We start from the raw sequence: 15,493 nt of genomic DNA, 5'->3' as shown, positions 1-15,493 counted from the left end.
CATGCGCAGAGGACCTGTTCGGCCTACAGTGTTTCTTAGCAACCGCTTCGAGTCCATCCGCCAGGGGCGGAGCAGCGGAAGCCACGGGGAGGGGGAAGTGACTGAGGCCAATCGGAGACGAGTCCTAACCTCGATCGGCACGCCTCCTCTTATTGTCGCGAATGCACAGGCGGCTTTACGGCAGGCTAGGGGTGGGTGCTGCTGGGGTAAGGAGGAGGGAAGGAAGCAACCAACCAACCAAGTCGCCTCCACCCCCAACCCCCACCCACCCCGGACCTAGTTTACGGCTCCGGGCTCAGGCTCCAGTGCGGCCGCTGATTGGCTGCTGAAGGCTTGGTCCCATCCCAGTGACCCCAAAGTGCTGGAGGGAGGGGGCGGGGGTGGATCAGTGCAAAGTGCATCCCGAAAGCCCCCTGCCTGGATCCCCCGCGGCTGGCACTTCGGACCCTGAATGACCTGGGACCTCGCTGCCCCGAGACCTCCTGTGTCCCCTCGTAGCTGGGAGCCTCCGGCCCGGAGCGCGGCAGCCCCCTGCTCCGAGCCCTCAGACGGGCACTGCCCCCCCACCCGAGCCGGGACTTCCTCCCTGCACCCCTGCCCCGAGGCTGCCCGGCGGCCAGGACCGCCGCCTTCAGTCTTTTCGGCAGTCTGGATGCTAGCCGGGCTGGGGCCGTGAGGCATCGAGGAGGATCAAGAACACCCGTGTCCGGCCCTGCCTGGGCTGTTTCTTCAATGGAGAAGTTGGTGAGTGTGGAGGAGGCTGAAAGAAAGAAGAGAAGCAGCAGCTGAGGAGACAGGTAAAGTCAGTTACCTCCCCTGAGGGGAAGGGGGCTAGCCTGGGAGGGAGGAGAATCACTGCTTCTTCCTGCTTGCCTTTTACCAGTCTCTTCCTCTGCTCCCCCTTCCTCAGAGCCCCCTCCTCCTCGCCCCCGGGGTACTGCACCACTCACAGGTTTCTGATTTCCAGGTTTGAGCTGGCTAGGGGAGGCGAGAGAGCAGGAACGGGGCTGCCCACCCACCAGAGAAGCAGCAGAGAGCCTCTGACCAGCATCCTCCATAAAGGTAATAAGCCAGCCCTCCCCTCCCCCACTGTTTATTCCTGGCCCCAACTCATTAAGCCGTGCTTTATTTCAGGATGGTTACCTGGGAATGCAACCCTTTCCTGGCTCCCAGTTTCCCAGCAAAAACAAAAACACTGTCCGTGCCCCAATCCTTAACATTTTAATAACTTTTCTTTCCCAGGAACATGTTTTCCCCCTTTCTCTCTGTACAGTGTGTTTCCGTGTTTTGCTTTATCTTTTGGTGCACTGTACCATTTACCCAGCTCAGAGACTTTGAGACCTTTTTGTAGCTCCCCCTGCCCCTCTTACTCTCATAGGAATTCCTCAGTTCCTTGTTAATGGCTTGTTAGTTCTGAATGACTCTGCTTTTCAGTTAAACCACAATTTTCTGTTTTCCCCTGTTCTTTCCTATCATCTTTCCTCTACCTCCATCAGAAAATCTTTTGAGTTACCTAACTGACAGGGGTTTGGTAGAGGATGGTACAGTAATACCTTGAAATTTGTAAGTTTCAGAAAATAATGTGACTTTTTTTTCTCTAGTAAAAAGTGAATCTGTGTACCTTAGTAGTATGAATGGTATGAAAGCAATACTCCCTCCCGAAGCACTTATGTATAATTAACTCTTTGAGCTTTTGTGTGTTTCTGTGTGACAGATGTGGATGGGCTCTGAAACTCTTATAAAAAGATAAATCGTATTTGTTATACCTCATTTTCTAATACTTATAAAACTTTACAGAATGTCTTGTTAATCATTTGACAGTCAGGAATTTTAAAACAAAAGAATGTTTTGGTGTGTTTAGAATCTAGGATTTTATTTTGGCACTCTTCATAAGATTTCTCATTTCAAAACCTTTACAGAGAATTTGTTAAATTGAAATTTAAGCATCTAATTCATGTGATCACATTTCTGCTGCTGTATTTCGTTGCTGCTTCTGAAAATGCACTAAAGGTAGGTTTAGGACATTCATGTAAGTCCTAAAGAGTGGATGTGAACAGGGAAATTATGTAAGAGTTAATTCAGAAATTAGCCAAATGAATAGCTTCTCCAACATCCAATAGCAGGAGTATAAAGTGACTTGTTAATCTCAGAGTTATTTTAATATCTCAGATTGTTTAGGGAATTTTAGGTACAAAGAAGTACTTAAAATAGCAGAAGTTGTTAGGAAATCTTTGACTTACTCTGTTCTACTGGACTTTCTGCCTTCCAGAAAAGGAAATTAATGTCTTTCCTGATTCTTCTAATTGTCAAGGTACAGCTAAAGAGACTTTTAAGGGGCTCTGAGGGTTTGCATATTCTTGAAACCTGGAACTGGACACCAAAATGAGAGCGTATGCTACTGAATGGGATTTAAAATCAGTATCTACCAATGACTATTACACAGTGAGCATTTAGGGCACCCTTTGTATGTATATGTAGGGTCCACTTCATTTCAGTAAAAGCTAGGTAGAATGCGTCTTTCATTATTTAAATATGTGAATCACTAGAGAAATGCCTAATGATTCCTTTAGAACTTTTAAAAAATGCTAAAATACTTGAAATATGTTTTTAAGATAAAAATGAATTATGTATTTTTTATTCAGGCCTTCTCAGTTAAATATATTTCTGCTTTAGATTGAACTCTAGCATGTTTTCATTTCTGAGGGATATTATCACCTGTGCTGAGTCAAGTATGTAAGGTAAAGAGAGGAACACTGCTTTCCTCTGGTTTCCAGTGAGTTCATTCTCATTGTTTAAATAATGTTTCGTTGATCCTCTCAGCTTTTAATGATTTTTCTAAGATTACAGAATATATATAAATTGTCAGCATCTGTTCTTAATATTAGCATGATTGAGAGTATTTGGTCTAGGTTATGCCAGTCATGTAAAATATTTAATTTAGTACTTCGTTACCAACATCGCCAGTTAGGTAGTTTATCTTTTTCAATCTGGTAGTTAACTTTGTGTTAATTCTGTTGTCAGTCACATTGTTTTGAAAGGAAAAAAAATTTTAAATACCCAATTTTTTTGGTAACCAAGTAAGATTTATGATCACATAGGAAGAATCACTGATTTTAATTGAAGTGTTGTATTTTGAGTATGCTATGGCCAGTACTTATTTTCTTCATACCTAAAGTGGTGCCATTCACAATTATGACACGTACAATATCTCTTTATTTGATAACACAGAAGTACATACTGACCCTAAAAAGTCTAAAGTCAGGTAGTTTCTATAAGCATATCTAATACGTGACTTTTAGCCTTTCATTTCATTCTCAACAGAAGGCATGCCTTATGTGGAATGCTTGTCTCATTTCTTACAAACTTAGGTACCGACATGAGGTTGCTAAGGTGGTAATGCCAGACATGGGTTAATGAGATAAGATTGACAAGACTTCATCATTTATAATACTTGTGATTTATGCTTTGAATTGGGTCTGGGTAGGTGAATTATGAAATTTCCTCTATTGCCTTGTCCACGTTTCATGAAATTTGTTGGTCTTTCTGTTAGAACTTAGGAGACTTATAGATTAAGTCTTGCATGATAATAACTCCTTATGTTATTTGGAGGCCCAGTAATTTGAAGGGATACCCTCACTTGTTTTGGAACATAAACACTATGGTGCTTTGTTGAGTGTTACTAAAATAACACTTCTACTTCATTTTGGGTTCCAGGCTCTTAGTTATATGAGTAGACCTCGTTAACATCTATCTCACCCATGTTGCACACTTCGGGCATTGTAGTGTTTCTGCACCCATCTTCCTTCTTAGGACTTGTGAACTATTGGTTTTTTTGTTTTTTGTTTTTTTTTCTCTCCTCAGGGCCAGTATCCTTGGAGTTGCTGATTTTCTTTCCTTTCCAGCCTGTATCTCTGTTTACTCTGCAAAGAAATGCTTATTTCTTCTTTTGAGTAGCAAGCTGTTATCTTGTTTCTAGTTTGTGTGAAATCTGAAAGCACAGTTCTAATGTGTGTCACTTAATCAAAAAAATGTGTGGCCTTTTAGTGAAAATAATATGTAAAAAGCCATTAATGACTAATCATTTATGTCAAAGGAAACTGGGGACATGTGGGCAAATTCGGTGGAAGTTATATAATTTTAGACAGATCTTAAATATATTTTGTTTTATAGCTATTTTATTCTTTATTCTGTGAATATAGATTTCTTTTAATTATATGAAGCAAGAAGCTTTGGTTTTAACTTAATGAGGTTCACTTGGCATCTATATAGAAATTAGATGGCAACATTTTAATTCCTAAATTTATAGTTTCTAATACAGTCAACAGTATAAAAGCTCGGATGCCTAGATTGTTTTCTTTTGTAAGAAAAGTGTAGAGTAGAAAAGATGAATTCGTAAAATTTAAACACACCATTAACATTGGGCAGTAAAATCTTATCTAAAAGTGATATACATTGGGAAGCAGCTCATTTTGATACATAATTCTGAAGTCTTCCTTGTTAGTATGTTTTTTTTTCTTTTTCTGACTGTGAAACCTAGAATGGGATTTCTAAAGATTGTACCCTCAGAGTTTTAGTCATTCTGAGTCAACTTACATTGTACATATGTTTATTTAGAAAATTGCCTCCTTTGCCGTATTTTTTTATTTTATAGGTCACTACCATGAGCTATCAGACTTTCAAACTTGCACTTTTTGAGGGGGAATAGACTTTTTTCCATTCTCATCTCTGGGCTTCCTTTGTAGTTTTTAATAGGTAACTTTACCACTGGATATTATATTTACTAAGTTCAATAGTCTTTTTTCCCTGTACTTATATATACATGGATGGTTCTACTCTAGTAAGTACAAACTCTCATAAAATTACACCAGGATGAAATTAACTCATCTGATGCTTTGAACTATTAGGATGTTTTGCTAATAAGTCATTGGCCTTCATAATTTAAGGTATGCAGTTGACAGGGGTCATGTGTGCATGTTATGTGTGTGTCTGTGTTTTTTCCCATAGAGACTGAAGCGCTTTTTTGGTTTAAACCTATGGTTATTATTTATAGAGCTTGGTATTGTCAGAAAAGAGAAAAAGGATCTTAACCATTCTAGGAGTATTTGATTCATTTGAAGTATGCAGAACTCTCTATTAAAGTTCTACCCAGGAATAATACCAGTGGCCAAAGCCTAGTAGTATGCCAGGCATGTGTCAGGCACTCAGTAGACTTTCATTTGTCTAATTGAAGCAGACCATGTGGGATTATCACAAGTTACTATTGTTTGTGCATCTTTCTTATAAGAGAGAAATAGTTGAGTCACTTTGACTTTTAACAAAGCCTTTCTTGATATTATTAATAAATTAATACCATTTCATATTCTTCTCAACCCCCACCTCACATGTCCTCCCCACCACTCCACTGCATTCATGGAAGTGATGATGGCTATATGGAAAGCAACAACAAGAACAAGGACTCTTAAAGACTCAAGACCGTAGAGGGTCGTCTCCACTTTTCTTGGGAGGCAGGGCGCACTTAGAAGTAAGGCTTCAGTGGTGTTCATTCTTGCACTGTAGGTGTAGCTCACATGTGAAGTAATCACATGTTCCTTTGTGGAAATGCTGCAGGCTCATCATTGGAGACATTGGTTTGCATTTTTTATTTTAGTACAGTTTTAGATTTATGGAAAAATTGCAAAGGTAATACAGGATTCCCATATACTGCACACTCACCTTCCCCTAATTAACATCTTATATTAATAGATACGTTTGCCACAATTAATGAACCAGTAATGAACATTCTTATTAACTAAAACCCATACTGTATTCAGATTTCTTTAGTTTTTACCTAATATCTTTTTTTCTGTTCTAGGATCCCATCAAGGATATCACATTCCATTTAGTCGTTTCTTTAGGCTCCTCTTGGCTATGACTGTTTCTCAGACTTCTTTGTTTCCTTGCTTTTGATGACCTTGACATTTTGAAGAGTACTGGTCAGATATTTTGTAGAATGCCCCTCAATTGGAATTAGTCTGATATTTTCCTCATGATTAGGCTAGGTCTATGGGTTTGGGGGAGAAAGAGCACAGAGGTAAATTGCCATTTTCATCATATCATACTAACAACATGACTTGGCACTCTTGATTTTGACCATGATCACCTGGCTGAGGCAGTGTTTTTCAGGTTTCCCACTGTAAAGTTTCTTCCCCCCTCCCCCATACTATCCTCTTTGAAAGGAAGTCACATTTAAGGAGAGAGGAGTTGTGCTCCACCTCCTTGAGGGGAGAGAATTTACACAAATTATTTGGAATTTTGCACAGGAGATTTGTTTCTTCTCCCCCTTTAAAAATTTAATTAGTTATTTATATCAATACAGACTTATTGATATTTATTCTGTACTTTGGGTTAGACTCTAATAGTACTTTGACTATCTTCTTGTTCGAATTGTTCCATCTTGGCTATTGAGAGCTCTTTTGGTTGGCTCCTGTGTCCCTTTGACATACCCCCATCATTGCATTTTTCTTGGAGCACTTCTTTGCTTTTTGGCACTGTGAGATGCTCTAGGCTCATCTTCTATATTTCTTGCCCAGTCTTAGAATCAGCCATTTCTGTAAGGATAACTGTGCATTTTTTACAGCTTGCCATGTAGGAGTTGTTCTGATCATGCCTAGTTCAGTTAGAAGTGTTAAGCAGAGTTTTAAACCAAATATTATTTATTTCCAAGTGCATGTTTGCAAAGTCTTTGGCCTTCCTTGAAGAAATTTGACAAGGAAAAATAAGGTGTGAAAAGAGGAAAGGTTCAAAGTAGACCATACTAATTTGGATTGGTTGAAAATTCTGGTCTGTAGCCACCACCACCTATGACTGTCACTTTTCTCCATAGCTCATCAGGTTGCCAGGCAGCTTGACCATTCCTTGTTTAAGTGATGGAGGGCTTATTAGCACATCCACCCCACTGGGATGGGGTGGCAGTTCTCCCAGTGAGTAATTCCTAGAGGGATTCTGGTGTAATGCATGGAAGTCACTTTGCCTGTGTTAACCTTAATGGAATTCACAGATCTAGGATTTATCTGACATGGAGAAAGATCCCTATTCTTTTAGTTGTAGAGAATTTTTTCAGAATCCATATGGAGAAGCTGGCAAGACTGTTAATCTTTTACCTAGTTTGGTGTATGCATAAAGGAATAAAAAAGTTTCAAAATTATTAACGTGATGCCTTTTGCATGTTTGAAGAACCAGCATTTAAAGAAAATCTCCTTTTAGTTGTCATAGATTTCATTTTGACCCTGGCCACCTATTGTATTGAATGCAGATATATTCTCATTTTAATTGTTTAGAAAGAGTAAGAAACTTGCGATGTCAATTAAAAAGTAATTCAGTACTGAAAATATATTTTGAATAGAGCAAAAAGAAGAATTTGTGTTTGCATCCAAATTCCAAGTGTGTGATTTATTATTTTCCTTATTCATTAAAAAAAAAACCCTGCCTTTTTAGAAAAAAAAAAATTCCTGAAAATAAGTCATATCCTGTACCACCTTGCGGGTTAATGTAGATTTGAGATCATTTTTTCTAAGCATTGATTTAAGTTCTTTCTTTGCTCTGTAAGTTTGTTGTAAAGTGCTAAAATATAAGCTCATCAAAAGGTAGACTACTCAGGCAGCTATGTTTCTTTATTTTTTTAGAAAATTTCCCGTGATTGTTATTTCATTCGTTTTTAGGTTAAGAAAGAGCTCATTGACAGTGGAATCTGGACACACTCTGAGCCCCCTACTCACGATGCTGTATGTGCACAATGGTTATTAGGCAATCCACGTATCAGGAAAAGGGGCATTCTTCCCGTAAGGTAAGTGACTGAGGGTCATAGGTCATCTGTGCTGTTCTGGGGGAAAATCCATTTAGCTTTTATTTCTCCTTCAGATCACCTAATTCATACTAAACACAGCACTTGCTAAAAGAAAATCCAGGTTTGTTTGATATTGTTTGAATCTTTTTCCTTGCATAGTATGCCTTAAGTGCCAAGGTGATCATCCCAATTAAAAAAGAAAAATCTGTTAAAGATGATTGTTTTGAGTATATGGTAGTAGTTTCTATTAACTCCTTCTAATGGTCTTCATCTTTCCTTATAATGCTAAAAATAAGCAAAAACCTATTCCAAAAGGATTCTTGGTTTTAAAATTTCTAAGACAAGAGACTTAATTTTAGTGTCAGTTGAAAAAGTAAGTGAAGAGATGGGGGAAATCACGTTTATTAAGAAAACAAATTGTCAGGAAATTTCTAATTTCCCAATTTTCCTTGAGGAGATAGCCTGATATTTTTAAATTACATTACTTAGTAGTGATACTTAGGAGTTTTGTAATAACCATTTTCTATGTATGAAACAAGGTAGGATATGTGATTATACTATTAAGCTGTGATAATATGACCTAAGTTATGACCTAAGTTAGGCTTAAGTTGACCTTTGTACAGTCTATAAGGAGAAGTTTTACAAGGTAAACTATTATTGGTAACAAGATTATCCCAAGATGTCTAACCTACATATGAGACCAGAATGTCTTTAAAGGACTTTCACATAATTTTTTATTTTTAGAAGTGGAAGCTACTAATTAGGAGGTGAGTTTAATCTATACCTTAAAGTTAGCCCAGATGGAATGGCTTCCTAGAATTATGTAGTTTAAGTTTCTGTATGTATTTAAAAGCTTAAAAATGCACTAAAAAAGTTTTTGTATACACACATATAAGATGTAACTTTTCACCAGTTCAGTTTGGACTTCCCTGTTTGCATGAAGGAGATCTCATTTTACATTGAGTTTGAGTACACACCTCGTTTGTGACCTATTAGAGAGTGTTAGAATTCTATATACTGCTTTTACCTTTTTCATGTGGTTAATCAACAGATTGATTAGATTCCTTTAGTTTTTAAATATTTTGTATGATCTTGCTACTTTGAGTATTTGTAGAATAAAACTTCTGGAAAATGGAAATTAAATAAGTGCAAAAGAAATGTGGCAGAAAAAGAGAAGTAGTAAATCGTGCCTCAGAGGACATAAAGTGGGGAGGATAGAAAGAGACAGAAACAAAAGGAAAGTAAATATAATCTACACATTTTCCTCTAATTTACTTAAACCCCACCCACTTCCCCTTCCCCCCAACTTTCCACTCTTTGGGGCTAAAAATAAAATATTGTTGAAATACTTTAGGGGACCAGCCTAAAGGTTTTTGCTTTTTTAAAATTTTAGACTACTTCTCATAGCTGGAGGTCTTTAGTCCTAATTTATGAATTGTCCATTTGATACTCGATATGTACTCACTGATCTGTGATAGAATCCTTGAATGGTTTATAACTTAAATTTTCCGTGTGCATCAGGTAAATGCGAACTCCTAAGACAAGTACTCATTTGCTTCCTCTGTTGTCTCCATCTTCAGCTGCCTAGCATCACTTTCCATTTTACCTAAAATAAATGTTGTGTTCATTGGTGTTTGCTTTGAGTTTACAAAAGGCTGCAGAAGAAATTGCCTGTTTTGGCATTTTAGGGCTTTATGCCTCACTTTCTTTTTGAAATCTTTTATAATCTTAGGGAAATAACTGAAAGTTTTGGTCAAAACTGATACATGTTAATTTGTTATAATAGTATGAACTGTCATCACTAAAGTTTACATGATTTAGCAATGGAAACTTCTGTGCTATTTAATGAACACACTGTCAGGTGTCAAGTATTCTAAATTTTATGTATTCTACCTACCCTTCAAGGCTGATCCCTGTGACCTAATGAATCCTTTGTAAAAAGTGGACTCAGCTAGGATGTTACACCACCATTGTCGAAGGAACCCTGAACTCCAGGAAGAGTTGCAGATTCAAGCTGCAGTGGCTGCCGGGGATGTTCACACGGTACGAAAGATGTTAGAACAAGGCTATTCTCCAAATGGCCGGGATGCTAATGGCTGGACCCTGCTTCATTTCTCTGCAGCAAGAGGAAAGGAAAGATGTGTTCGAGTATTTCTAGAACATGGAGGTGAGTTTATTAGAAGCAAACCCTTTTTTCCCAAGGAGAAACTTAAAATGAAATTCTATTTAGTTTAAAATATATGAGTGCTTGTGTATATAATTTCTAATGCTTCTTTTTGCTAATACTCTACTTCTTATTCTCTCCTTTGTGAAGATGTGTTAAAATTATGCTGAGTCTTGTTTAAAACCAGATTGTCTAAAAAATCAGTTTGTTGAATGTGCTTTTTTCCCCTTGTAACTCTAGTTTCTATACAGCCAGATTTCCCCAGATTATTTCAACCAAAAGCAGCCCTTCTTCAGGTTGTCAAGTTGCTTTGTTTCAGAAGCAGAAGTGGCTGTGGTCCCAACAACTGAGAGTTGCTCAAGCTCCCCCTTTTGAGACTTGCTCAAGCTAACTGAGCTGACACAGGCCCCCTGATAATACCATGGCCTTCAGGATACCCTACCTTTTGAATTTACCTCTTCATAAAAAAATTTTAGTTGCTTTTATTACTGTTTTAGAGCACTTGCCTTTTCTAGAATTGTACATAGTTTCTAGGTATCCTACAAGATTGGTTAGCTGAGGTCTAATTTTGTGTAAACATATGCAGTTGGAAACTACATTTGACATTTAATGTTTTTGCTTGAAAAACTGTCCATTCCTGTAATTAATAGTAACTAATAATTGTCTTAAAGTAGTTTACTTTTTTCTCCCATTATATTTTCACTTAATTTATTTTCCTAAAGATGAACAAGTGTATTTTGTCATTTGTACCCATATTATTTTTGTAAATTATGGTGTAAAACAGCTTGGTTGGGACTCAGGATCCATTATGTACCATTCTAGGGCCTGGATTGCTTATTAACAGTCATTTAGTTCCATTTCTATGGTGTACTTTGTTACAAGACTAGTCAAACTTACTTGCAAACTAATTTGAAGTACAGAAAATGTTAGAAGTCACACAGCTCTCATTAGGGTCTTGTGAATTATGTGAAGATAGGAATACAAAGGCTATGAGCGTGGACTTACTGCAAAGTCCTGCTATACCTGAGACTAGGAATCATCACACATCCGAGTGGCCCTGTAATAAGAATTATATCCCTGAAATAGTTGACTGTTGACAGGACACCACCATTTGCTAGCCTGTGCCTCCTTTGTAGCCATCCTCCATCCCTCCCTGCCACCCTTGCTCATATCTCATTTCACCTTGAAACTTGAAAACCTCAGCTCTGAAGGCACCGAAGGAGAAATGTAAGAGGAATGCCAGGAGAAAGAGCTGAAAAAACTAAGAAGTGGGTGTAGGATCAGAATACTTAAAATTCTGGCAGTGCTTAGTAATATTAAGACCAAGATCAGAACTCACATTTTTAAATTCTACCTAGTCCTGTTACTTTTCTGTTTCTGCCAGCCTTGCTTTTAAAATATTTTAAATATTAATTAAGAAAGAAAGTTCAATTACTCAGGTAATGTATGAACTTGTCTCCTTAAAACAAATAAAATACATTTTCAAATAAATTACAAATAAAGCCAAAGTCCCCTTTGGCCAACTCCCAATCCTTATCTGCCTACCCCTGCCCAGACGTAACTCATGGGTATGAGTTTGGTTTGGTCCTTATCTTTCTAGATCATTTCCTAAATGTACTTATAGAAAATATGTCTTATTGTGTTGTGTGTGGTTTTTAGAACATAAATGATATCATACTGACTGTATTATTCTGCAATTGTTAGTTTTTGCTCAGCTGTATATAACTTAAGACTTTTTAAATATTGTGTTGGCAAACTTTTTCTGTAAAAGGCCAGATGGTAAAGATTTGGGGCTTTGCGAGCCCTCCTGTCTCTGTTGTTAACTACTCAACTCTGCCTTTGTAGCATGAAAGCAGCCATAGACAATATGTGGATGAATGAGTGTGGCCATGTGCTGATAAAACTATATTTATAAAAACCAGTGGTGTGCCGGATTCGGCCTCTGGTCCCAGTTTGCTGAATCCTATTTCCTCACCATCCCCCTCTCTCTTTTTGTGTATGTATGTGTGTATAGATATTTTTAACAGCTTTTATTGAGATAGAATTCACATACGTTACAATTCACCCTTTTAAAGTGTACAATTCAGTGGCTTTTAGTGTATTCATAGAGTTGGGCATCCATTACCACAGCCAATTTTAAAACATTTTCATTACCCCAAAAAGGAACCTTGTACCTATTCAGTATTAATACATATAGGTTTACTCTGTTCAACTGCTAGATATAGTATTTATTAGTATGGATATACTATTGTTTCTTTAAACCATTCTTTTTTATTTTTTGAGTGGATGAAATTTTCTCAGTAGGACATTTTATTAAGAAGGTAACACATACATATATATACATGGTTAAAAACAAAAGGAAAGGTGATACGGACTGTTCAGTGAGGGGGAAATGTCTGCTCTTCAGCACTGGCCCCTCCTCTCCTTCCCAGAGGCAGTCACTCTTACTGGATTCTTTTGTGTCCCTGCAGAGATAGTCTGTGCATATAAGTGTGCATATTTTCCACCCTCCATCTTCTAGCCTGCTTCTCTTTTGTTAATGGTCTGTTCTGCATCTTGATTTTTTTTACAAAACAGTTTCTCTAAGTGATAGATCCTTGTCATTGATTCCATTGTATAGATGTAATTTATTTAAACTTATTCCCCATTGTTGGACATTCTAATTTTTCATTTTTCTGCTTCTAGAAACAGTATTACAGAGAATGTCCTTGACTAATCTTTTTACATATGTGAATTTATCTCTTGGATAATTCCAAGAAGTACAACTGCCACATCAAAGGGTTGTTAGGTTTTGTTGTTGTTGTTTTGATGGATATTGACAAATTGTCCTCCAAAGAAGGTTGTTAATGGCTCTGCCCTTAACCAGGTGGGAGGGTGCCCAGTCCCCTGCCTTTGCCAGGAGTGTATCACTAAGTGGTTTGCTCTTCCTCTGTGTGATTTGCTTGCCTCCTTTTTTCCCGAAAATGACATATGAGTAACAAAGCATTGCAAGACTGGGCTGCTTGCTTGTCTTTTTCTTATGACTTGTAGGAGTTGTTTATGTATTCTCTGCTGTTAGTTATATGTTGCAACAGTCTTCTCCCAGCTTGTAGCTTTTCCGCATTGTTGTTTTGCTTGTTTTTTGGGAGCAGAGTTTGCATTTTAAGTAGGTAAACTGTATTTTTCTTTTGGCTTATGGTTTGTGCTTTTTGTGTCTTGTACATCATACCACAGGGTCATTATTTGCCTATATTTTTTTCTAAAATGTTTCATGGCATTTAGGTCTTTAATCTATCCAGAATTGGTTTTGGTGTATAACATGAGGTGGTCAGGTACAATTGCATACATAAAGGTAGCCTAAATCATCCTTTCTTTCCTCATTGTTATGTCTTGCCAACTCAGGTATAAAGTTTTTATATACACATGGTTCCGTTAGTTCTATTGTCTGTTGTTATATCCCTGAGTCAGTATAATATTGTTGTAAATTATTATTATTCTCTAATACGTTTTAATATCTGGGGGAGCAAATCTCCTCTCCTTGTTCTTTAAGGCTGTCTTGGCTATTCTTAGCACTTTACATTTCCATATAAAATTGTAAAACAACAAAATTACATATTTTGCAGAAGCCCCTCACTTATTCTTGTATAGCACCTTTTACTTCCTCCTTTTACCCTAGTACAATAAGAGATTCAGGGAGTAGTTTTTAATAGCACATTATGTATCAATTTGGAAACACAAATAGGAGAGGAGACTTCCTCCTCCTTGCTCCCGTTGGCCACATGTGATGCTTAGACTTGCTCTGTATTTAGTCTAGGCCTGGCTTCTGATTTCTAGACCAGTGTACCCAGCTGCCTGTTCAGCTTCTCCACAGTTGTGGCTCACAGCACAGCGCAGCATGAGCTGCTGCTTTGACCGTGTTCTTTTGCAGTAGATGGCACTACAGCCTATGACTGCTGTGCCAGAAATCTAGAAACCATCCTTCTAAACAGTTGTCAGATCTTTTCACTTCCTTTCGTTGGATGCACTGCCCCACCTTTAGGCAAGGAAACCTTGTTCCTCACCAGGACGGTTATGATGTCCCTGTCATCCCTGCTTCCAGTCCTGCCCCCTTCCAACCAGTCTCTAAATGGAGTGATCTGTTAAAAATGGCAATTAAAATATTTCCTTTTAAAATCCGTCGGTGGTTTCCCATTTCTCTTGGGACAATATTGAGTCCTTAATGTGACCTACACGGCCCTGCAGCGTCTGCTCCTCTGCGATATCTTTCCAGCTTGTCTTTGAGCCGCAGCCCATCTGCATTCTTTCAGACTCACTGAGCTCAGAGGCGTGTGCCCAGGACCTGCTGGGGTCCCTCTGCTCCCTGCACTGCTGCCACCTTCGCCTGGCTCCTGCCTGCCTCTCCCTCACCTCTCCCTACACTTTCTCAGGGAAACCTTCCCTTACCATCTGGACTTGGTCAGATCCTTCTATCGTGTGATACTATCGGGCTCTGTACCTTTTTATTGTAGTTCCTATCACAAGAATAATAAATTATTTTTGTAGTATTCTATTTAATTCTATTCTTGTTAGTCTGAGGCTTCATGAGGACAGAACCTGTATCTGTACTGTTCTCAATGAGAGAGAGAAAGAGGAAACAAACACAAGTTATCTAAAATAATTGTTCCCCAGCCTTACAGAGACAAGGCTGATCCTTTTCTTTTTTCTTTTTTTTTTAAAGAAGATATTGGGGTAGGAGTTTATTAATTAATTAATTAATTTTGCTGTGTTGGGTCTTCGTCTGTGTGCGAGGGCTTTCTCTAGTTGTGGCAAGCGGGGGCCACTCTTCATCGCGCTGCGCGGGCTTCTTACTATCACGGCCTCTCTCGTTGCGGAGCACAGGCTCCGGACGCGCAGGCTCAGTAGTTGTGGCTCACAGGCCCAGTTGCTCCATGGCATGTGGGATCTTCCCAGACCACGGCTCGAATCTGTGTCCCCTGCATTAGCAGGCAGACTCTCAACCACTGCGCCACCAGGGAAACCCCTGATCCTTTTCTTTTTATTAAAAAATATTGATTGAAAATGGGCCAGGTGGGATTAGAAAAGTCCCTGAATTCATCATACCTGCTCTTTTCCTTAAACCACAGTTTCTTTAAGAGCTTATAAACTTCCAGTTAGATTGATCCCCTCCTGTTAATACGTTTATTTTGTGATGGACATTAAGGTGAAATGCAGTCAAAGATTCAAATATGGGAAAGTGAGCAAAGAAATGCACAAGAAACAAGGGTTCACCTTCCTCTTTTCCTCTCTCCCCTCCCCCACCTCTGTGCCGAGATAGAATTCATATAGATAGTTAGATGAGGATGAGGTGGCCAGTTGGTCACTTATTCTTATATTTATTCAGCAAATATTTATTGGGCACGTAACGTATGCCATGCTCTGGCCAGGCCCTGAGATATGGACGTAATCATTGTGCTCGCCTTCTGGCACTTCATAGTTTAGTGGGTGGATGGATTTGTAGCCAACATTTGTTGAGCATTTAGTATCAGCCT

The 15,493-nt window shown here is 38.6% G+C and overlaps 1 protein-coding gene across 2 annotated transcripts in view; it reads left to right on the top strand.

The window, feature by feature from the left end:
- Positions 1-385: 385 nt before the first annotated feature.
- Positions 386-15,493, top strand: part of ASB7 (ankyrin repeat and SOCS box containing 7) — a 48,990-nt gene continuing 33,882 nt past the window's right edge. The window contains exons 1-4 of one of the 2 annotated variants that reach the window (XM_060155502.1): positions 386-797; positions 968-1,062; positions 7,698-7,822; positions 9,728-9,989. In XM_060155502.1, the coding sequence (XP_060011485.1) occupies positions 9,779-9,989 (211 nt within the window). In that variant the 5' untranslated portion in view covers positions 386-797; positions 968-1,062; positions 7,698-7,822; positions 9,728-9,778. Of the gene's footprint in view, positions 798-967; positions 1,063-5,466; positions 5,522-7,697; positions 7,823-9,727; positions 9,990-15,493 lie in introns of those variants that run through there. The other variant, XM_060155511.1, reaches the window with a different exon arrangement.

Source organism: Lagenorhynchus albirostris, chromosome 1 (genome assembly GCF_949774975.1).
Source record: "Lagenorhynchus albirostris chromosome 1, mLagAlb1.1, whole genome shotgun sequence".
NCBI classification, from domain to species: domain Eukaryota; kingdom Metazoa; phylum Chordata; class Mammalia; order Artiodactyla; family Delphinidae; genus Lagenorhynchus; species Lagenorhynchus albirostris.
The sequence above is the reverse complement of the archived record's forward strand: the minus strand, read 5'-3'. Positions and strand labels throughout refer to the sequence as shown.